Source organism: Parus major, chromosome 1 (assembly GCF_001522545.3).
Source record: "Parus major isolate Abel chromosome 1, Parus_major1.1, whole genome shotgun sequence".
NCBI lineage: Eukaryota > Metazoa > Chordata > Aves > Passeriformes > Paridae > Parus > Parus major.
The window spans coordinates 25,652,866-25,676,543 of record NC_031768.1 but is presented as its reverse complement, the minus strand read 5'-3'; the positions used below and the strand labels follow the sequence as shown (position 1 = coordinate 25,676,543).

Genomic DNA, 23,678 nt, shown 5'->3' with positions numbered 1-23,678 from the left:
GCTCAGAAATCTGTGCAAAGACCTTCAGAGGTTTGCATTCACCTATCGTTAAAATGCCTAAAGAGGCAACCTGGAACAGAGGGTAGACAGTATGAAAGGAATAAGCTAGGTATTTAGTAAAAAGTCCCTCAAAAGATAAACCTTGGGCACTACAAGATCCTGGCCGAGACTACACACAAATTTTTGTCTAACTAAACTGAAAGGAGAACTTGGTAACAACACTTTATATGAAGTTCAGAGTTACATACTAATGCAGTACAGAATCTGGAGAATATGAGAGCTAAAACTTAAGGCATCAGTTAATCCTCTTCTGAAAGTTGAAGTCAAAATAAGTTGTCCTCTATTTTCACCCAGCTGCCATCCTTCTCCAGTGCTTTCACCAACCACAGGCTGCTTTGGTGTTGCACAAGTGTTGTCTTCCTTCTCTTATGACAGTGAAGCTGCAGACATTGATACTTGGACCATTTTTTTCTTCAAAGTATTGGCACCAGTAACTTCCCTCAGCTGATGCCAAGCAGCATCTAGCTCAAAAGGCACAGCCCTTCTGAAAAAGTGTAATGTTTTTACAAGCATAAACCTGTTCAGTAAAACATGTTTTCTGATCTTTTGGTTATCTGCAGTGTGCTGGGTACAACTAAATGACACACCTCTAAAATTAAATATTTTGTTCTAAACTGTTGACAGAGGGATCTGCAACTGCAGCTGCCCCTACAGCCACATGCAGAAAATACTGTGTTTCAGACAAGTGGGTGCAATGTTCACCTCTTAATGAGAAGGGTTGGGGAAGTTTAGGGGCATTCACATTTTGATTGAGTATTGGGATACTTCCTTTCGTTGCGCATGTACTTGATCAATTCCCATGGGTTGTTTTTTTTTTGTGCCTCCTTTTCCAAGCAGTGAGCTACTCTTTTGGCAAGCCCTATAGGTTTCATGTCATGACCTCAGCTTTCTGTCAAGGCAATAAAGAAGGAGTCCATCCTGTGGTGTTCTTCATTTAAGGCAGTGGTGTAAAGCTGTATGGAAATAATTCATCTCCATTGTTAAAGAATTGAGTAAAATCAGTTTGTTTTTTTCCTGGATCTCAGTGAATGTGTTTTAAAGGAATGATCCTGATGCTTGAGTACAATCTTTCACTTCAAGAATTGTAAAAATGCAGCTCTGACAGAAATCTGGCACCCATTTGGTTTCAACCTTACTTTTCCAGGATATGACTCTATGATATGGGTGAACCTGGAATCAACAGCATTTCTCTGCTGAGCGTCTTCAAATGGCAAAGGATCACTCACTCACTCATGGGGGAAGCATTTGGGATGTAATCCTCTTTTAACCTAAAAAGGGCTCGTGTGGACACCACGTCAGTCCAGCTCCATTTGCCAGTTCCTTGACTGGGAGCAGAGCTCAGCACCTGTAGTGTGCACAGGCTCTGTCCTGGGCCTGGAGCCCATCCACGCACATCCCTCTGCTGGAGGAGGGCAGGAGCAGCCACGTTTGCCAAAGGCTTCTTTCGTGTTCTCACCTCGGGTTTCAAAGGCAGTTGAGCTGAAACAACAGTGTGTTGCCACCAACATATACAAGCCTTTTCTCTGTCCTGCCTTCCCATTCCTTTTTTCTATGGACTCCCCCCATCTGAAAGCCACTGTATGTACACTAATGAGAAGACACCAAAGATGCATTTTAATGTGATTTACCAAATAGTTTTGCCAGCTCTGCTCAGGTTTGTTTGGGTTTTTTCTTCCTATTGTGAATAGTCTCCCATCTTCAAGGAATTACTGTATTTTATCTCTGTTTAAGATGTGTAGGTATGATATTTACAAACAATTGTCTCCTTTGTGGGAAGTAGTGGTAGTTTAGTGTGTCTAGCCTACCTCTGCCCAGGAAGCTCACAGTAGCTGGAAGCACCACATGAAAAGGAGATCATGTGTAATTAAAAAATTAAATAAAAATGTCTTCACTGCATGTTCTGTTTTACAGAGTTGAAAAATAGAACTTCTCTGAAATTTTCTCTGTTTTTTTTATTAAAGCCTTGTTCCTAATTTGGGCTGTGTTCTGAGCAGCTGAGTGTGTTTCAACAGAGGGAAGCCTATGGGAGGCAAAAGGGCAGTTCAACTGCCGGCCACATTAAGAAGGAAAAGATAAATGGAAAACTAAGAATAGCTTTGCCCATTTTCAGGGAGGAACCTTCCATCTGGTGAGGCCCTTAGTAGCTCACCACAGTGCCTCAGCAGGTGATTCCTCCTGTCCTTGCTTTGCAAGTTCAAATTCCCACGTGCCTGTCAACCGTGATGCTATGCAGGAATAGAGAACAGGTGTGTGCCACAGAGGGGTGGAAGGACCTGTAACAGAGATATCAACGTCAGTGCTTCTGCCTGGTGTGTTCTGTAAGCTGTCCTGGCCTTGGTTTTCCATTTTTAGTGTTTGTTTTCAGACATGTGGAACGTGAGGTAACAGGCAGAGCAGGGGTGACTCTAAGATTACCTCAGTATTGCGTAAATGCCCTGCTGGTGGGAGATGATGCTTGTTCCCCCTGCCCCACACAGGGGCTTGTGGCAAGCCAGTCCTTGAGCAGGCTGGCTGTGGCCCACTGATACTCGTCCCTGTATATCCTCTGGTCCCTAGGGCATAATTGCCCTCCTTTTCTTTTTTTCTTTTTTTTTTTTTTTTGCTTTTTCAGTGTGGAGCCGTTACTTTCTAGCAATGAAAACACACTTTCAGTGTCCTTTCCAGCCTATCTGTTGACCAATCCCAGTCTTTAAAACTGTGTACTAACAGAAGCGACTTTCACCATTTGGACACTTTATTTCTTCTAATGTAGAACAGGTATGGCAATGCTTCTGTGTGTCCTGAAAATCCATTAAGTACAGAGGTATTTCTACACAGGTCAATAACTAAGACCATGATTAACTTAATGCTCCTTAGCTTGTTGGTTTGGGTGCTAGGATGATGCATCCTTTACATTGCTGGTCTTTTCCATCTGAATAGAAGTCAGTATTGCCCTCTGAAAAAGATCAAAAAACAAAGACCTTTCCCTGGTATCAGTTATCAAAATTACAGTCAGGTCAATCAATGTTTACCTCTCTACATTTATATTTACATTTCTATTTCTGTCTGTAAAGTAGTAGTAATTTGTGAGCCGTTAGGATTTTATTAGACTCACAGGATGCCATTTCAGTGCACCTTTCAAAATAGTTTCCTTCCAGAGTCCAAGCATAGACTGACCTCAGCTTTAGGAAAAAGTTACTATTTGCCAGGGAGTGCAAGGCATGGAATTGAAGTTGGTGTTTTGCTCAGTGGGTGCAGTGAATTAGCAGAACATTCTTGTACTAGGTGGAACAGAACAAGAAAGTTGTTAACAAAGTATCTCCATCAGGCATAATAGAAATGGGAGAGGTCATCTGCATTTCACTAGATTTCTTACTCCTTCTAGTGTGTACAGAGCCTGGAAAACTGCTTTTATAATAGTCTTCACTTCTGATTGGTCCCTCAGAGGGAGGCTGATTTCAGCATATCAGAAATGGGCAGAAGAAAAAAATATTAATTTACAAGTTGTTGAATAAATAAGCACCCCTGTGGAGGCATCTGTTTTTCTGGGTGTAGAGTTACTTTGGCTGGGTAGGGCTAAGGATCTCCTGGCTTGCTTTAAGCTGGGTTGCAGAAACAAGGCTTTTGCAGGTCTGCTCTTACAGTTTCATTGAACAAAGCCCCTGCAAAATCCCTGGGTTATGAAATATTTCCTCTCTGTCGGGTCCCAGACAAGAGATGGCATCTGCAGAGCCAGAAAAGGAAGTCCTTGCCTTATAGAGAGAGCTCATGGTGTGACACAATGGCTGATATAAAGTGTCAGGGGAGCTGAGTTGAAGGCAAAGGAACAAAGGAAGATCAAGATTCGGTGGCTGTCTCAGGCAAAAGGAAATTGGAAAGTGTCTTTGGGATGGATAAATTTAAGGCTGCGCTTGTTCTGGCTGGGGTCGGGGATGCTCTCGGTTATCGCAATTTCTCCCGTGAAAACAATGCCTTCGGTGCAAAAATCCAGCAGGAGCTGAAGGAAATTGGAGGGCTCGAGAACCTGGTGCTCTCTCCTGACAAGTGGCCAGTAAGTGACAACACGCTCATGCACATGGCTACAGCTGAGGCTGTCATCACAGGTAGGTACGGCGGGAATAGCCAACAAGTCTGCAGAGGAACAGAACTGTCGAGCTGCGTTTCTTAGAATAAGACTGATTGCTGGGGAAGTTATGAGAAAGCATGTCAGAAATGCTGTTTATGTGAATGATAATGTGCATTAGTTTGGATGCTCCATGAGCACAGTCCTGTGACCATCTCACAAACTGGGGGGGGGGTCTTGATTTCTGGAGTGTGGAGGGGCTCTTCCTATATTTTCCTTAGAGATATACAGTTGGTTAAAGCTTAAAGACTACAATACCACATGTCCAGCATACCAAAAATAATTGCCAAGTAGATTATCTGTATGCTGAAATACATCAGGGAATATTATAGCCACTAGAGAGCCTTCTGTAACAGATAAGAACTCTTCTGAGTGCATTTTTTACATGCTTGTGTCCAGAACTCCAGGCTGGAGTAGAGTTACCTTTGTACCTCCTTCAGGCAAAAAGCACTAGTGCTGTCTCCTCCTTGCTTCCCCTCAGACAAAGGGTTGCATCTGCAAAAACATATTTGTTTTATAAGAGCTCCATGTCTTTAGTCCAAAAAGTATCCTAAAGTACTGTATTTATAATGAAATCTGTCAGAATGGTGGAAGTTATCAAGATGTCTTCTAAAATCACAATGGTTTGAGAGAGAACATTCGTTCTGAGAATGTTCTCAGAACATCTTTTCTTAAGGTGGGGGTAGTCTTTTTAAGAGGAGAAGTGTTTGTATTGACACCTTACCCATCAAACTAGAGCTTTCTGAGTCTGGCAAGATCATAAAAGTACACCAGAAGGCAGTGACGTCTCAATAGCATTTTGCCTCTTCAGAATTATTCTTTTTTTTTTTTAATCTCTGTAAAAGTATTCCTGATTTTTCTTAAAACTCATAACACTGCGTAACTACCAGTAGCAGAAGCTCCCCATGTAGCTAAGTATCCTTCACATCAATGAGATTTCCTTTGTGCTACTGTTTCACTCCTTTATCTGCCTGCTTCCAATCTGCTCTAAATTTAGTAGGTAGAGATCAGTTGAAGAGTGTGTAGGACACTTCATACTTGGCTATTAGCTAACCAATGGTTTAAGGGGTAGCTAATACACTAAAGATAAGGGCAAGATGTCAGCCTATCAAGAAAAAAGATGACTAGCATACTTCTGAATATAGGCTATGATTAAACACGTATCATATGTTTCTTGCTTATTGAACCCACTAAAATCATAACTTCTGGGCAATCAAGTCAGTTAGACCAAGAGTAAAATAATAATTCTTTTCTTAAATATAGCAGCCTGTAAATTGCTCTAAAGAAAGAAGTTTAAGCTACCGTTTCCATTTACTGTGTTTATCCTACACTCATTTCTTTGACCTGATCAAACAAGCATTTTAAAAAGGTGCTTTCATGGGCTGGAGAGGAAACAGCAAGATGGAGTAGGGAATTTTAGTAAAAAATCTTCATTTCACAGCAACACTGGTAAGTGGGATAAAATGAGTCTTTCTCCCTGTATTCCATAAGGGAAACACAAACCACTCCTGCCCGTGGCAGTGTCTCCTCCTGACACAGGAAATGCAAAAAAGCTCCATGGCTTGCTCATGGCCCAGCCTAGGTGCCAAATCACCCACATCAACAGAGAGAAGCTGAAGAAGTGAACGTCTGTGAGGCTGAAGGCATCTGCCACCAGCCCTGGGGCTGTGCCCTTACTGCTGTGGAAACAGATTTTAAATATATTGGAACATTACCAGCCCAAAACAAAAAAACAAAAAAAAACAAACCAAAACAAACCAAAACTAAAGGAGGGGAAATCAGCAATAAAAATATCTCTGTCGTTCACTGTCCTGCTCCCTGCACATCCTCTTTGCCTGGCTGCCATATAACACAGCATTCCCCGGCCGCTCACCTGCAGGCAGCTGTGCGATGTTTGTAGGCTGGGACAGACCTGCCCACGGCTTAAAGCCATGGAGTCCTGTTGTCACTGTCGGGCACTGCCCTCGGGGGAGCTCCCAGCCTGAGGCTGAGGCAGCAGCCAAGAGTGAGGTGCAGCTTTGTGTTAGAGACCAAGGCAGCTCTCACCTGGGGAGGGGATTTTGGCCAGCGCTTCGGCAGCTGGATGGAGAACATCCCAGGAGGGGCCTGGCCACAAGCGACCGGGGCTGTGTGCACTGCTGCAGAATGAGCTGCTGCTCCCCAAATCCACCACGTGCCCCGATCTGACAATCAAGGACAGACAAAACATCTGCTTCCAGGAGGAATCTGTCCTACAAGGGAGGAACAAGGACAGCGTCATCAAACCTTATCTCTGTAGGGAAGCTATCTCTGTAACAACAGAAGTGTTGGTGTTTTACTCTCTTGCTTACACATGGGTTAAAAAAACAATAAGAGTTCATTTCTAAAGAAAGAACCTGTCCTATTGATGGCTGAGACAGCAATCTGGCTCCAGGAGTGGGAACCATGGTGGGCTTGAACAGTCTGGAGGTGCTGGACCACAGGGACTCTGTGCTCTGGGGACAAGGTTTCTGCAGGAGCTGCCAGGCAGTAAACCCTGCTCCCTGCTCCTGTCTGGATAAACTGTGACACCTGACTCCTAAATCTGGAAAGAGCTGGCAGCTTGAACGTGTCTTGTTTCTTTAGGAGTATATGTGGGATGGCCAGTGGAACTGGTAGGGTATTATTTTGTGTAAAAGAGGAATCTTTGTTCTACCCTTCATCTCCTTTTTTTGCCTGCCTCCATGACTGGTACTTCAGAATGTCTCCTGCTTTGGGACTTCAAACTTTCTCTTAAGTTAAATTGTGGGTTTCCAAAATTCACCATCTCTGAAAAAATTAAGATATTTTTGAAAGGACTTCTTCCCCTGCTGTGTCATTCAACCTGTGCAACCAACCAAGTATTAAATGGGGTTTCTCTAAGTATGAAGAAAATATATAAGTGAATAAATCCCTCTGGCCTCTGTTTGCACTGATTACACAGCTGTAATAGTTGCCAGAGAAATTACAAGTGGAAGGTTTTCCTTGACACAAGTCAAAGGCAGGATTCCTCAAGAACAATGACAGACAACACCAGCCAAGAGAAGCAGCAATTCTGAAGAAACAGCCTATGTTTAACAGGGGGAAGGTTCCTCCTTAGGCAAGACTGTAGGACTTGGTAAAAATAATCTATAAACAGATATTGTTAGTGAACTCATTACAGGGAGAAGTTAGTGAACTTATTACAGAGAGAATTTTATGTGCTGGAAACTGCCTTCAGGCAGTAGGGATTTACTACTTTTAAATATAAAATTATTTTATAGTATTTTTTTATATTTATTTTTTATATTTTATATTTTATTAGGATTTTTTTTCTTTAAACCTCACTGTTTATGATATTATGAGATATTTGGATCCCTGCATGAAAGACCTACAATATTTTATACAAAATACATATAACATACAGAGCAAAGAAAGGAAGTTGGTAATTTGCTTTTGTATCTAGTCACACATACCTCTTAAAGTGATTCTGTAATATGTTAATTTTAAAAAAAAGGCTTTAATTTTTAAATTGTATTCACATCTGTAAAGGCAGGGGCTGAGCCAGGCACGATTGGCTTTACCCAGACTTGCTGTCACCTGACAGTTGATCGTCTCTGTAATGACTTCACACCACAGAGCTCAAATAAAGGCAACTACTGTTCATTAACAGAATGCTTCATCATTTCAGTGAAGGAATTAAATGTGGAAAGGAAAGGAGGGAAAGATGAGAAAGATGAGAACTGAGAATCAAAACCATTCTCCCTCCAGCCTGCTGTCATGCTGTGTAAAAGTGTGACAGCAGCACCAGAAACATGACTTGGTGTACTGGAAGTGGAGACATTTCTCAAATGCACCATGAGCTTGCTTGCATGATTTCTGTGGTTTTTTTGCTCTTCTGCCTTCACACAACAGCCTTCTCTTCCCTCCTGTGAGCAGATTACTGGTGTTTGGAAGACCTGTACCGGGAGCTGGTGAAGCGCTACGTGGATGCTGTGGACAAGCTCTCGGGCAGGCGGCCGGACCCCGCCACCATCGAAGGCTGCAGGGAGTTAAAACCAGACAACCACCTTCTCGCTTGGCACACTCCCTTCAACGAAAAGGGTACAGTACTGCTTGCCTTTTAGAGGGCCTGGCTAGACTCATGCATGCTCTTGGTGTTTGTGGCTATATAGAAATTATTTCCTTTTCCCCCTTGACATCAAAGACCATTACCCCTGAAACTTTTCCATGTTTGCCTGAGGATGACAAGAGATCTGCCAAGAATTCCTTCTGTAGGGCACTGTGTCCTCTTGTAAGCAAACCCCTCCCTCTTTAACATCTATTTAAAGAGACTTTGTCCTTGGCTGTGTGCCTCGGGGTCCAGATCTTTGTCCTTGAGTTTAATGGTTATTTTAAGAAGTATTTTCTGCCATTTTTCCTTTAAACGTTTGTAGACTTGGATCTTTTCAGTGACAACAGATCTGAAACAAAATGCCAAGCATATAAATTGGTTTAAGCACCATCACATTCACTGGAGGGAAAACTGAGACTTTTCTCCATTTTGATGCCCTGCTAACAACTATGATTGTTTTGTTGATAATCCCTCATATTCCTAGCCTGGTTTACCTGCACCTGACCCTCTCTTTCATTCCCTTTATGTTAATTTACTTTTACAATGAATAAAATTTCCATTTCAAGTTAAATAACAGGCAGCTATGTGCACACACAGACACACAGTGCAATTAATCTTGAAAGCCTGTGGAGACACCCCATGATCAGAGTAGGGAGACCCAGACAGCCATAAAATATGTCAGCTCACACTGGTGTTGGCTGTGCAGGTGACACTCAACCACTGCAGAACACACTGCCTCAGCAGAACTGTGTATGGACACAACACCATGGCAAAGACCCGGTGGTACAATGCCACAGCTGTTTCTGGGTCTCTGCAGCCAGATTTCTCTGACAAAAAAAAGCATCTCTCACTCGTCCCCCGTTCCTCACAACAGCTTCTGGGAATGAAAAGGGTGTGTTCTTCTCACCCTGCCATCAGCCAGCCAGATCTGAGAAAGTGCCCCTTTGGCAGTTGTCACATGTCTTGTGACTGACAGTGGATAAAATTTGGTGAAAGTAATTGTGGGAGCTGCTGTTGGCCCCAAGTAGCTCTTAACATTGTTCAACGAGCAGCTGGGTATGGCTGTTCCCTGGTCCACTGCAGTGTCACAGCTACCTCTCTTTCAGCCTTCCTCCTGCCCAGCTTTCCACGATGGACTATCTGCTCTGGGGAAACTCTGGGCTAGAGGAATCTAAAATTAATTCCTGCCTTGAGATCTAGCAGCTAAGTCACCTTCTCCATCTGGTCTGACAAGTAAGCGTCTGGAACATTTCAGGAAACCTTTTTTTCATCCTGAGAGCAGAAGAACTGGGGACCTGGAGATGTTCTGTCTTCTATGGGACCCAACACTGCTATGGACATAATTAACTTTTAATTGAATTTGCACAAAATTCTTTTTGAGGCAAAAACGTGCCACAGGCATTGAATACCTGGGATTAAATGCCTAGCAGATTATATTTGGAATGGGCTGGAACCAAAAGGATGATTTTCTGGGGCATTCTATCTTGCTTCCAGCAATAATTCACGTGCCAGCCTTCATGGACTTATCTTAGGTAATTTTGCATTGCTTATGGATGCTTCTCTGCTCAGATTCTTGTGGGTTTAGTCAGCACACTGAACCCTTAAGTCAAACTGCCCTATGTATCTCTGCCACCTCATGTCATGCTCATTGCCACACTCCTTGCAGATACCTGGTGTTATGTTAGAGGCTGGTGAGATTCCTGTGACCACCAGAAAACCTGCCCAAGATTGTCCAACACCTTCCATTTTAAGAGCTTGTTTACAAATTACAACGTTGATGAGCACAAGGCTAAAATTCTCTCCACTAAGCTATTGCCTCTGTTTGTCTGTAAGCATTTGTTTAAAGTTTTTATGCAGATTATGCTGCTGTTTCTGAGACAAATGTTTTGACCCATTGCCAAAACTCCAAATTGTTCAGAAGAGAATCATTGATGTTGTAGAACTGGAACCAAAATCTGAGTAAGGTAGTACCCCCTGAGCCAGAGATTTGCTTTTGGAGCCAGTGTGAAAGGCCAGTTAAATGGTGGGAGAGATAGCTGGGCTCTGCCTGTATCACGTGTATTTCAGGCTGAGACTGCAGCATCCAAGCAGGTCTTTATTTGCAGCTGTGGAAGCAACTTCTGGGCTTCCTAGAAGCACTTGAGAATTTTATGCTGGTGGTATTGGCAGAGGAGCTTGAGGGAAAAGTGTGAGGAAAAATGCAGAAAGTTGAGGGGAAAGTTGAAGAGGTTAAGCTGCAGGTGCACAGGAGATAAAGGTGCTAAACTCTAAGTTTTCATGCAGAATGATCTGTAGTCACAAAAGGCACATCCTCTTCAGAGTTTAGCAGCCATTACCCTAATCTTTGTTATTCTACAGTTGTAGAGTGAAGAAAATCACACTGAGGTATGACATACTAGGAAAGAATAACTTAGTGCATGAATGAAAAGGAAAATAACTGGGAAACATGGATAGGTACAGCAAAAGTTCACTGTCTCCTCCAGGACAGCAGCTAGGGACTTCAAATGAAACTAGAAGGTCATGAGCTCAAAGCAAGTCAAAAAAAGGACTTCTTCACACAACGCCTACACAAGCTGCATAACTATTTTCCAATACCAATTTTCAGATGCTGCAATTCATGTGAGCTCAAAAATGAGCTCGGCAAATTCACCCAGGGGAAATCCTTCAAGGGTTTTTAAGCGGAAAGATTAATAGCCAGCTGCCTCCTGGATCAGGGAGATAAATTGTGAGCAGTTTAGTTAATACTAAGGGATAATGTCCTTTTACTTCCCTTTTACTCTTTCCTAAGTAAATCCTCTTCATTGTCAGTCATGATGAGTTGGTTTTACCTTTGGTCTGATCATGGAGGACAGTCATTATGTTGCCACATGTGTCACCTCTGTTGCTTGGACTAGTCTTGCTGTTCCTTGTGTCATTAGTTCAAATGGTAGACGTGGGACATGAGAGTCAGCCCCCTGAAGCTGTCTGGGTTTAATATTAATCCATGGGAGTAATAGTATTTTTTGTTGCCAAGTTCACTTGTCTAATTCTGCAGAAGGTTTTAATGGAACTTCCCAGATTGTGGGAATGCAATGAAGTGGGAAAGACAAGCTCCTCCAGACCAGCAGTCAGATTACTGTAGTACATCTTCCATTTCGGATATACTGAAAGATGTCATGTAATTAGCAGCTTTGTGTAGTGCAAGAGCCTCCCCTCTTGGATAACCAGCATGGACTGTGTCCTTTGGAGAAACCACGTTTGCATAGTGAAGACTCTCAGATGGTTTAATGAAGAGTTTGATCTTGCAAGCAGGAGAAGGTATTTTCTTCCAGTAGAGTGGTGCCCTGGAAGACTGGATTTCCTTCCTGACTCTTCCTTGAAGTTTCTATGTGATCTGTGGGATAGGCAGTTTTATCTGCTCCTGGATAGCTGCTCTCAGGGGAGAAGAACTCTTTTCCTAAGAGGGAAATCCAGATATTGCACCTGGAAATGCCAGCAGGTGGTTTATGTTAGTTTGGCTCAGGCTTCAATTTGGCTTGAAGTAGATCTCACTGCCACCCTCACTACCCCACTTGGATCACACTCATAACCTAGGACATCAGAGCTGGAGCCACTTGGCAAGAGGTGTTCCAAAAGAGCCCCTGGTGCTTTGCTCCAGAGGAGACAAAGCCCAGTGGAGCAGCTGAGGACCCTTCTCCAGATAAGTGACTGAAAGCTTTGACCCTGGCTCCTTAGCATCTGCTGCTTCAATCCAAACTCTGGCCCCTGGGTTGCTCCTACTATGCCATCACACACACTAATGGACATACAGCCTTTCTCCATGCTGCCTGTCCGGGAAAGACAAGGAGATTGGGCTCCTAATGCAGGTTCATATAGGCTAAAATTAGGTAGCATAAATACTCCCCTTATCTTCCAGGAGCCAACAAGAGAAACACTGATTGCTCTCAGCTATTCCCAAGGTCACTGGGAAGTGTGATTGAGCAAAGACAGCACTGAAAAATGCCAAGTACTTCCAAAAATTGAAGCCTATCCATCTCAGGGTGGTTGCCTGCAATGAGTTAATGCTTTTTTGGGCACTGGCTCACCAGCTGCAAAGAGGAGATAATCACCTCACTGGTGGCTGGTGAAGATAAGCTCATTAAAACTTTTCTGGGATCCTAAAATTACTGTGATAAGTACTGCAGAGAAACTCATTAGTAAGTTTAACTCCATTCAATGAAGTGTTTAAAAGTTGAACACTTGGGATCACACACTCAGTGCTAAGGATTAAAAGAAATTCTGAATTTGTCATTCAATAAATAAATTCTGTGCTGCATGGAGGTGGAGGTTCCCAAGACTAAGCTCAGTAAGTGTAGGCTGTAGCACAACAAGCACTAATTTCAGGTTGTATGGGAAACTTCAGTTCTGACATTGCTTAACTTCATAGGATTTGGCTCAGTAGCCTTTAGTTTCTTTTGGACACATGATTTTTGTGTGCAGCAGAAACTGGTGAAACATGCATTAAAATTGAAAGGTGAACTGTGAAGCTCGTATAAAGTGTTTTAATTGTGTGCTTACAACTATAAAATAAGGGTTTGGAGAAATGTATCTGTTTCTCAAAGTTCTGCTTCTGGTGTGGGTAAAACAGCAGTGTCAGCCAAAAAAGAATGAAGATGGGATGAGAGTTTGGATCAAGCAAATCCTGTGAGCAAGAGAGTGGACGGCTTTCTGAACCCACTATGCTCTTCATAGCACTTGATTATATGGGAATATAACTGTAAAACCAGAATGATTACGTAGGAGCAGAATTCCTCACAAGAAACTCTCAAAACTTGTAACTCATTTTGCATGGCAATTTCCCATTCCCTGAGGAGTTCCCTTCCCACACATGAGCTGAATTAATCAAGTGTGCTTGTCTCACATTTTACCAACATATTTATGTGAGATCAGTCTCCTTTTAAATGCTTGGTGTTATCCTTTTACTTTAGGTTCTGGATTTGGAGCTTCCACAAAAGCCATGTGTTTGGGGATGCGATACTGGAAGCCAGAAAGGCTGGAGTCACTCATTGAAGTGAGCATTGAATGTGGACGAATGACGCATAACCATCCCACAGGTAATGCCTGCACTCTGACATCCCCTAAGGCAGCTTTGCTCTTCTGCAGGGACTGGCCTGGCTCCTGTGAGCTCCCCTGGTTAAACCACTTCTGCTTTGCAGGCTTCAAGGCCTCAGTTTGAACGTTGATTGGTTAATACATACATGTGTATACAACTTATATAGGCTTATATATTTGCTTGTATATTATGCCGACAGAATCCTCAGGCATAGCTGTTTCTCTACTAAAATCCCAATATCTGAACATAACCTGCCTTGTCCAAAGCATATTCATGTTAGTTGCCCTGATCAAATTTTGTGATTCATGTATATCCCAGTGACTCATTGTTATCATGCAGACTTATGGTTCAGGAGATAACAACATTTTTCTCTTGGCAGGTTTTGTCATATCCAATCACTGTAGGTAAAGGTAGTAAGCCAAAAAAGCCTAACTCTACATATGTGAGGATACTATCTCTAACATTTTCTAAACAAAACCTAAATAAGCAGATTTAATGTTGTTTTTAATATTCAGGTCTGTCATTTTGATAATTTTATGCTATGCAAACATGTATTCATTCTGTCTGCTTTAAACAGCAATAAATAAAACCATAATGAATGGTGACATGTTCAACACCCTCAGTGCTATGAAGCAGTCAGAAAACCCATCAGTATGTCATAGAATTAGGGGGAAAGGGTTCAAAACAAAGCAGAAAATTAGGCTGGTATGTAAAGTCTATGGTGCATTAGCAGCCGTAAAACTGCTTGTAGTCTGTGTCCGTCATGTCAGAAAGGGCTTATGAGACCCAGAAAATGGCAGCAAGGAGGATCCAAGCTGTCACACACCTTCCATACAACAAGAAATTACATCCAGAAAGAGTTCTCAGCTGGGAAAACTTAAAGTGGCACAGCAGGGGAGGCAGGAAGGAGAGGGGTGGAAGGGCCACATGCACCTCACTGCCATCCTGAAACATGCCAGGAAAATGCCAGTTATGATCCTCTTAACCCAGAAAAACCCAACCAGTGTGTCAGCTGGGACTGAAAGCAGCAGACAAAGGAAAAACTTCCCCATGTTATGCACAGTGAAGCCTTAGACCTCTCTGCTGCAGGCAGCTGTGAAGTCCATGGGTTCAGAGATCAGTCAAAGAGGCTGTCTTGTCAAAATCAATCAAGCTGTGTAATTAAATTGGCCCCTAAAACTAGCCTAGATGTTCTGGGGGGTGGAGAAGCCAAACCACATAGGAGTTCACTCTGTCCTGCAGAGGCAGACACCTTGGCTGGGGCGTGCTTTCTTCCCCAGTGAGGAGCAGCAGGCTGTGTGAGGGCTGCTGTGGGCAGGGGGAGCAGGGAACAGCAACAGGGGCATGGGCATTCTGGGGAGCAGGCAGGAGGGGACTGCCAGCTCTTGCAAAACCTTCAGGGCACACCCCAGCCTCTGCCCCTTCTGACTGAGGTGTCCCAGTGCCCCCTGATAGCTCTTTGATTCATGCTCTAAACCCTCTGCTGCCACCCTCACATGTGGCCCTCAAGGATCTTTGTGGCATCTGGGCTGGCTGCTGCCTACCTGGGTGAGACCCTTTGGGCTGGGCTACACGGGCTGTTACTTTTTATGAAAACATCTACGGGGCTCCAGCTGGATGCACCTTGGGCCTGGCCCAGCAGGTTTTGTGGCAGAGGGAATCAGTAATCGCCTCATCTAGACTTGTCACTTCCTAAGATTATTTTGTTTTACCTTCAGCAAAACACACAAAATTCATGATTATCTCTATGCATGAGTGAACGCTTTTGGACCCCTACACTGAAAGAAGCACATGCATGAATACTTTGCTCACCTGGGATTTATTTAAATGACTGACTGCTTTTCTTCAGCTTCTTTTGCACACTGCACCAGGTTGATTTTGTTGCCCTTGACAGAATGCCAAGGACACAAACAAATATAAGAAATGAGCCCTACTGTTACTGGTGTCATGGAAGTGTTGAGTGCTCATCAACAGCTATAATATTTGTAATATTTACAATGTTGAAGTTACAAATAGAAGACCAGGATGTCTTTCTTGGACAATTTCTTCTTTCCTCTTAGGGGACATGGATTTGTTCCCTTAGAGTCAAATGAGCCAGAAATAGTGTTAGATCTAACAACCACTCCTCTTGGGCTGGATGATGCTGTAAACAAGCTGATATAGCTTGTAATTGAATCACTTTGTACAAGTCAATTATTCCATGTGACTTCAATTAGAAGATTTTCAGTATCCCATTGGTAGATGATGTTTATTTTTGACCCCTACCTCAATTTCTATCACATTACACCACTGAGAACAGAAGCTCCCTACTATGTAAGCTAAGTCACAAACCAGCAGGCAGCAGTCATTAGCCAATAATCTCGACATGCCACAAGTCAGGTTGCAAACAGGCGGAGATGGGTTGTGTACATTTGTTAATCTACCTGACAGCCATGAGGCATTCCACTGGTGATTTCATGGGGAAAAACAAGGACAAAAAGGATGGCACCAGCACAGATGCACACTGGTAATCCTTGCTGTTTGTGAATTCCAGGTTTTCTAGGGTCCCTTTGCACAGCTCTCTTCGTGGCATACGCAATACAAGGGAAACCCCTTGTGCAATGGGGAAGAGACATGATGAAGGTTGTGCCGATGGCTGAAGAATACTGTAAGAAGACCATTCGTCACATGGCAGGTACTGGATCAAGGGTTTATTTTCCTAAAGCTATGTTTAGCTGCAAAGGCACTGAAGAAATGTCTACATCTTGCTGCTTTCCCCCCCCTCCTCCCTCCAAAGGTCGTCCACCCACTTTCTCTGCTCAGAATAGTAAGCTCTCCATAGGTGGTGCCACCTTCTTCTACCACCAGTTATTTGACTGGTGTATTAGTGGCAAAAATACAAAGCAAAATGCCAGTGACTGTGCCCTACTGCAGTTTTATTTTTAGGGAATCTTCAGAGATTGCTGGGTGGGGGGAGGAAGGAAATTATATTTAGCAGGTAATCAGGCAAACTAACTCTTGAGATTAATTATTCAGCTGCCTTCCATCAATTAATGCAGTTCAACATCTTCCAGAAGAAAAATCACTGACACTCCTCATCCTGACAGGAAAATTTGACCTGGAGATGCCTCCTGACCAAGAGTTCGCTTTTGACCACAACTGAGATTTGGCTTGTTGCTTTTCTGAACAAATATTTAAGATACAACCTGTTGAATCCTTGTTTTAAACAACTGAGTGTCACCCAGCTACTGAACTTGATGCTACTACTTTATTATTGCTACACACATGGTCTTTGGGGCAAAGTCCCCTCTTGTCAGGAAGTGATGTTTGTAATGGTGAGGCCTGCCATGGACAGATGAGTATCATTACACTGAAACATCAAGGAAAGAGATTAAGAGGCAGCTGTTGGGAAAGACTGAACTCAATAGAAACCTTTACTTGAGAGCACTCAGAAATTAAAACTTACCCCTGAAGAAAAGCTGCTGCTTTAAAATCTGAAAGGAGCCCCAGAAAGGCTTTCTGAAAGACCCTGTGTTTTCATCTGTGCCTCATTGCACACCAGGATTTTTTTAGCAGAGACCCATGAGGAGCAGGTGCAGGATTAATATGACCGGGCGTCTCTCTGGGTGGCTTTGCAGCAGGTCCCTGTCACTCCACCCGAGCAGGACCCCTCGGCATGGAGGTATGTGTGCTGGACTCCTGAGGCATGCCCTCCAGCCAGTGCCTTTATTGTTGAGCTTCATCCTATTTTGGTAGTGGGGAAAAGTGTCCTGCATTAAAGTTAAGCTCCTTGGCTGCTGAGATGCGCTGCAAAGAAATCCTGCCAAACAGAGTCCTCCAGTTTCAGAAAATCCTATTTTAGCTATATTATCCCCCATGGATAACAAACAGAGAGCTTGTTATCTGTGTCACAGAGAGTTCGACTCTACAGCCCTCTCTGATATCCAGTTGCAATTACTGGCTGGATAGTTCCATGGACCTGAATGTGACCATCACCTCGGCTGGGCTCGGGGGCCGGTGCAGAGCCTTGCTAGGGTTAGTGGCATGGGATTCTGATTGTGCTACAGGTCCACCCAACAAAAATCTCCTTCAGCTGCTTGATCCCTCTATTTCTGAAACTGTGGAACAAGCACCTTGCTTATAAAGGTGCTACATAGAAAACTTACATTTTTGAGGCATTTATGGTTTATTGTCATGGGGAATTAGGGAAAAAACCCATACAAACAAAAGGCCAGCGAAAAAGGAAGAGACCGGTCAGGTCACTTACATTTCTAAAAACTGTCATAACCAGCTGCTGTAGTGGGTATTGATAGTTTACATTTGTTTTGCTTATCTTTGTTTTCCTCTAGATACTGTAGATACGTCTAGATGCTCTCCTTGGCCTGATGGCTGTAAATACCCTTTCGCTCTGTTTTTGTAAACACCACCCCTTCTTAGGGTTCTAGTTTGGTTTCTTTGAAATGAGGTCAGACTGGGTCACAGACTCAGAAAAAGGGCAGCTGGACATTTCCAGGTGTCTTGGGTATGTGACTGAATGCTCATCAATGTCTGGGGCACTGGCAGCTGACAAATTTGTCAAAGTATCAGGTCCTACAAAGCAGCTTGGATTTTTACAAAAATGCCCCTACTTAAAGATCTTAATTGGCAAAGACAGTCACCACTGTGGCATTTTAGGACAATAAGCAAAATCAGATTATGTCCTTCAGGTGAATGGTTTGGTTGTGTGAGTGCTTCTCAGCCACCTGCAGCGCGCACCACTGAGCAGCCAAGCGGGGGACAGGGACGGAAAAAGTGGGAATGTTAAATTTTATTTGACACCCATAGTCCCATCCAAAATTGCTAGTTTGCCTTGGAATACTTAGCTATCTGGGCCACCTCAGTGTTCTCTAACTCCTTACCCCCTTCAGCTTGCCAGGCAGGGCTTCCCTCAGGCCTCAATTCTGCAGGCAGGTGCATGTGTATGTGCTTAACAGTCCATAAGTGTCTTTTCTTTATAAAAAAGGGTGAACCAGAGCATTATCTTGAAAATTAATTAAATTTATTAAGTTTATTTACATGGGGAACATTAAGCATGATTAGAGATCACTTCCCAAAGTGACAGAAAAAAGGAAGAAAGACATATGGTTATTAAAAAAGGCTTATTTCTATGGGCACAAATAGCAGATGTGTGTGTTATTTATCCTTTTGCTACATTTGTTATTCTAATATATGCAAATGGGAAATTTGGACTTTCCTATCTGATGATATTTCCTGAATGATCACACAATAAATGTGATGAAAATAAAACAGAAATACTGGAGAATTTATGCAATTAAAAAATTGATAACTGATCTAGGAGGCAAATTGTATTTAGGATGTGGAAGTGTTTTTAGATAATCTTTAATCATAGTAAAGGAATAAAATCTGGCAAAGAATTTATTATTTTCTTTTTGTTGACTTTTATCTTTTCCTTGGAGTGCTCTTCAGTAAATTCTTGTAAAATTTTGTCTTGGTATATCTTAAATGACATTAAAATAGCACAAAATTATGAAAGTATTTTCTTTACTGCATCCTCTGCTTTCAATTAGATGTCCTGCTTTATACTTAGTATATATGCAGTACATTACTGTAAAATACCTGGGGTTTCATGTCAGTCAATACTGTCATTATCCTTAAAATATGTTAAAGTAGAACTGAAAATGTTCTCAAAATGAAATAATGCATCATTAATTTCTTTTGCCTTCAGAATATCAAGAGCACTGGTTTTACTTTGAAGCCAAGTGGCAGTTTTATTTGGAGGAGAGAGAAATCAATGAGGAAAATCAGAATCAACCTGTCTTTCCAGCCAACTATGATGCAGAGGAGAGAGAAAAGGTAACTGCAACTTCTGAAAGTTCTTGTGATGGCTCTGAACCAAGAGAGGTATTTTCAAAGAGACACACCACCATTTTTCAACTGATTGCACTGCCAGAGTAGTCAGGAAATTTATTTTTTTTCCCCTGAAATTTCAAGAGACAAAAAACAACTCCTGTCCTCGACTCAGGTACATTAGCTTAAAAAAGAAAAACATTTACCACCCGTCCTGGGTTTGCTGCAATGGGAGAAAACAGTGCAGAGAGCCAGGTTTAATGGTCTGGCACCCAAAGCAGCTACAAAACATGGGCCATGTCTATCTGAGGGTGGGAAAGGCAAATGTCCTGCCAGGGGCTCTCATGAAAGGCTCTAATGGAGCTGTGGCCAGAGTCCCCCAGGTATTAGAAGCTGGATTTGGTCAAGTTTAGTGGAGGGTGCCCCGGCCCATGGCAGGGGATTGGAACTCAGTGGTCTTTAAAGTTCCTTTCCAACCCAAACCAGTCTACAAGTTTTTGGTCCTTTGAGCAGAAGACGAACATCCCAAGTGATTGATTTGCTGCCAACTTGGGCTGTGCCAAGCTAGTTTAAAGTGTCTTGAGAGATGGTGCTTCACCACATTCCATGAGATACTATTTTATAATGTACATGATTTTTTCTTTTTTAGTTACATCTTCTTAATTCAAGAGAAATGTGTCTTCTTCCTTGCTCATTACAGCTGCCTGATATGGGCTGGCACCCCCCAAATCTCTCCGCTTAGTAGCTAAGCAATAAGTATGTGGTTCTTGTCACCTTTTGCCATAAATCAATCCTTTTTTCCCCAGACTATTTAAGCATAGTTCTATGCTGAGAAGTCACTTTGTGTATCTTTAGATGATTTTCTGTGCAGTGAAAGGTGCCTATGGAAGTCTGATTGACTGTGGCTAATAAGAAATTGCTCGCTTTAAATATAAAGAATAGATTTCCTTCCAGATTTATTTTAGTAATTCAATGCCATGAATTCTCTATTAGTTTTATATTCCTTCCAGTACTGCTGGAGTCTCAGCAAAGCTTTAGGAGAGATTAAACCAAACAGTAATGGAGGGATGACACTGGATGTGTGCAGAGCATCAGGGATGAGGAGGAATAGCCAGAGTGACACTTGATCTGCCTGGCTGCACACCCAGAATAGCCCCTCCGTGCCAAGCCCTCCTGCCTTTGGTAGCATTGCATGTGTGTCCGTATTGCACCAGCAGCATCCAAACTGCAGCAACAGGGCTGGAAATCTGCATGGGGCAGAGAACAACATAAAGCATAAATAATCTCTCTAGACTGTAAAAAAAGAAAAAAAAATAAAAAGCAGCAGAGTTAAGCTGTTGTCAAACTCTTCTGTGTTTGATGGATGTGTAGATAAACTTCAACCAAGCATGAAACAGCTCAGGTGAAAATGAATAGAGAGAAATGCAAACCCTTCACACATGTTGCAGAAGCCAAGAGCCAGCCAACCAGCAACATTCAACAGGCCATGATGTAAGCTAAACTTCAGGAAATAAAGCTGCCCATTTCTCTAATGGGAAGGTATTTTTTAACTATACATTTATTAGTGTTGAGATAATTTGGGGATTTGGGGCTGGCAGTACCTGCTTTAGAGAAAATCTGATTTTCCTTTGCAAACCTCACTGTGGGTTTGGAGTTCTTTCTTCTTACTTCTTCTCCTGGGGAAGAACTGTTCCTTACATTTGCAAATTATTTTCCCTTTTGTTGGACAAGTGCTTTTAGAAGAGGAGAGAAAAGGCTTGGCAAGAAAAAGACAGAGAAGAGTGCTTGAATTACATAGTCTGAAACTAAGGCCCTAAAGAAATTACTGGATCAGAACATTTTCACCCCCCATGAAAACTTGACTATTTGAAACATTTGCAAATGTGCAGTAAGGGGAGTTGAGAACATTCCCAGAGGCAGGAAGAAGACTGAGGAAGTATGTCCTTACCAACCTTAAATTTTTAAATGATAAGGAATTTCTAGGATGTGAACTTGAAATCTGTCTTGATGTACTTTTTGGCATTTCTGGCTTGCTTAAACCAGCCTCTTGGCCTGCCAAGAATTTGGTGCATTAAGCTGGACTGCAGGCTTACACCGGTGCCTCAGGCATTGCCGGGACTGCTGGAGCGGCTGCTGGGGCTCGTCCCACGCCGCACCAGAGGAGCCCCAGCACAGCCCCTGCCGCCCTTTCCAGCCCAAGGAGCTATTCCCACTCAGCAGGGCAGACTGGCCAATGCCCCACGCCTGCAGCTCCAGTGCCCTGCCCTGACGGTGCCGTCTCTCCCACAGACGTACAGGCGGTGGAGCTCCGAAGGCCGCGGGGGAAGACGAGGCCACGACGCCCCCATGATCGCGTACGATGCCCTGATGGGCTGCGGCGGGGACTGGACAGAGCTCTGCAACCGCTCCATGTTCCACGGAGGTGAGGGTCCCCTGTGCCTCCCGCCCCTGCTCCCTCGCCAGGGCCAGCACAGTGCCCTCCTGGCTGTCAGCTGCCTCTGTTGGCCAATCTGCCATGTTGTCTGTAACACTGTCACCCCTGGTTTTAGCCTCTAAACCCCATTCTTCTGGCAGCAGCTGCCACACGAGACAATTACAGCACTTTTCAAATGTTGCTCCACCCACATCTCATGGTTCCTCCAGAGGTACATGAGGAGGAAGCCAGCATGACTTTCTAAAGGGCTGACAGATCCTGACAGAACACAAGCACCTTTGGCAAAACAACCTTTTTGCTGCATGTAATGACACCAAGTAAGGGAGAAAAATAATACAGCACCCAAACAAGGGCCAGCCAAATAAAATCCAGCACTTGGAGGCACACAATTAAGTACTTCTACATATTTGTGAGAGAGAACTTTCTCATTAGCAGTTGCATCTTGCTGGACTTTTGGGAGGGCCAGCAGAGCTGGGGGGCAGGACCCCAGCACTGAATCACCCACTCCCTCCCTACATGGTGTGGGCCCTTTGCAGGGGCTCTAGGTCTCTCACCTGCCCCAACACAGTGTTGAGAGCTCACAGTCCCCCACTGCAGACCCTGGCAGGTACAAACCCACAGTCACAGAGCATCAGTGCTCCTCATCCTCAGCAAGGCTGGGTGTTTTAAAGCCTGCACAGTGCTCTAAAACTGCTGGGCTGGACTGGGCTGGGCTGGGCCGGGCTGGGCTGGGCCGGACTGGGCTATGAGAAGGGAAGGGACACTCCAGTCCAGGACCTTCGTTGTATAGTAGACACCTCTGCAACTGTTATTCCCTCCTTTGTTCTTAGCAATGGCTGGCTGCCTGCAAGAGCTGCTGTGCTGGGGTAGGTTTTCCTGAAACCAAGTGAGCACCCAGCCCAGGAGTGCGCACCACAGTGGGATCTCCATGCGCTCGCCTTGGCATCATTCTCTTACTTAGGCATCCTTAGCCTTTGGGACTGGCCCAACGTGCTCCCATCTGTGTGGAATGCTCCCTCCAGTGCAGTTTTCAGTTGTGTATGTGAAGGTGACACTAAGAGACCACTGCAATTGTGCTTAATCCTGCAGGGGAGAGCGCGGCTACTGGGTCCATCGCCGGCTGCCTGTTTGGCCTGGTTTACGGCCTGAGCAAGGTGCCCAAGGGCTTATACCAGGACCTGGAACAAAGGGAGAGGCTCGAGTTCTTGGGCGAGAATCTTTACCGACTATCCATGGAGGAAAAGTAAAGCAGTTTCTGCCATTTTCTCTTTCTATAAAGACTATATCAAACCCTGTAGATATCTGACTGGCATTCGTAGTGAAGGAGGTGGCCCTGGGTTAGTCTGAAGAGCTCTGTGTACATTGCGTGCAAGTGAAGATAGCTGAGTTCTTAGACTGACTAGGATTATTAGACTGATTAGATACATGTGATATTTGTGGGTTTTTTACAGATGTAGGGATTTCTAAATACAAGGAGTGCTGCTTAAACCTCAAATGGCAAAAAATAAATAAAATGTCTTTTGACTGATTTCAGTCTAACTTGCTATAATACCACTTCCTAAACAGCTGTTTCCAGTAATTACACATACAAAATTAATTTTCAGAACTAATGCTTTCTTGCAAAACTAATGGTAGTACCCACTCACGGGGGTATTCTCTGTATATTTGACAATCCTTTCACCACTGTGTCCCTCCTTGTTCTCAAATCTAATGTGTCTGTGACACTTGTAAACCTAATGTCTCATGGATTAGCTTTTAATGAATCACTGATCCCTCTATCAGCACTGTGGTGTAAGGTATTGTTACATTAGAAGCTTCCAGAAAAGGAAAAGCCAACACTAAAAATACCTCCAAGGAACAGCAAAGCATCAGTGTGTCTAAAATTTCTGATCAGTGTGTCTAAAATTTCCGAATTATGGTTTTATTCTTCTTCAGTCTTCAGAACAAAAGTTTCTCTAAAATATATCTGGCTGAAATATTTGTAAATAAATTAATCTTGCACTATTTTCTAGTATCAGTCTTTATTTTTAGATTGAACAGATTATATGTTGCTGTATCAGTATCAGAATTTTTGGCTGAGGTCTTCAAGCAGTTG

General features: G+C 43.4%; 1 protein-coding gene across 1 annotated transcript; it reads left to right on the top strand.

Moving 5' to 3' along the window:
* The first annotated feature begins 3,153 nt into the window (after nucleotides 1–3,153).
* ADPRHL1 (ADP-ribosylhydrolase like 1) lies at nucleotides 3,154–23,587 on the top strand. Its single transcript, XM_015620550.3, has 7 exons — nucleotides 3,154–4,142; nucleotides 8,078–8,242; nucleotides 13,199–13,324; nucleotides 15,857–15,997; nucleotides 19,028–19,155; nucleotides 21,439–21,571; nucleotides 22,673–23,587. The coding sequence occupies exons 1-7, from the start codon at nucleotides 3,929–3,931 to the stop codon at nucleotides 22,828–22,830; spliced, it is 1,065 nt and encodes a 354-aa protein (XP_015476036.1). The 5' UTR covers nucleotides 3,154–3,928; the 3' UTR covers nucleotides 22,831–23,587.
* The last annotated feature ends 91 nt before the right edge of the window (nucleotides 23,588–23,678 follow it).

Bases quoted from the DNA above. Each gene is read 5' to 3' on its own strand.
- ADPRHL1 (XM_015620550.3), top strand. From the start codon at position 3,929: ATGGATAAATTTAAGGCTGCGCTTGTTCTGGCTGGGGTCGGGGATGCT. The intron at 8,243-13,198 runs GTACAGTACTGC...CTTTTACTTTAG, and splicing joins CACTCCCTTCAACGAAAAGG to GTTCTGGATTTGGAGCTTCC. The intron at 15,998-19,027 runs GTACTGGATCAA...TTTTGCCTTCAG, and splicing joins GACCATTCGTCACATGGCAG to AATATCAAGAGCACTGGTTT.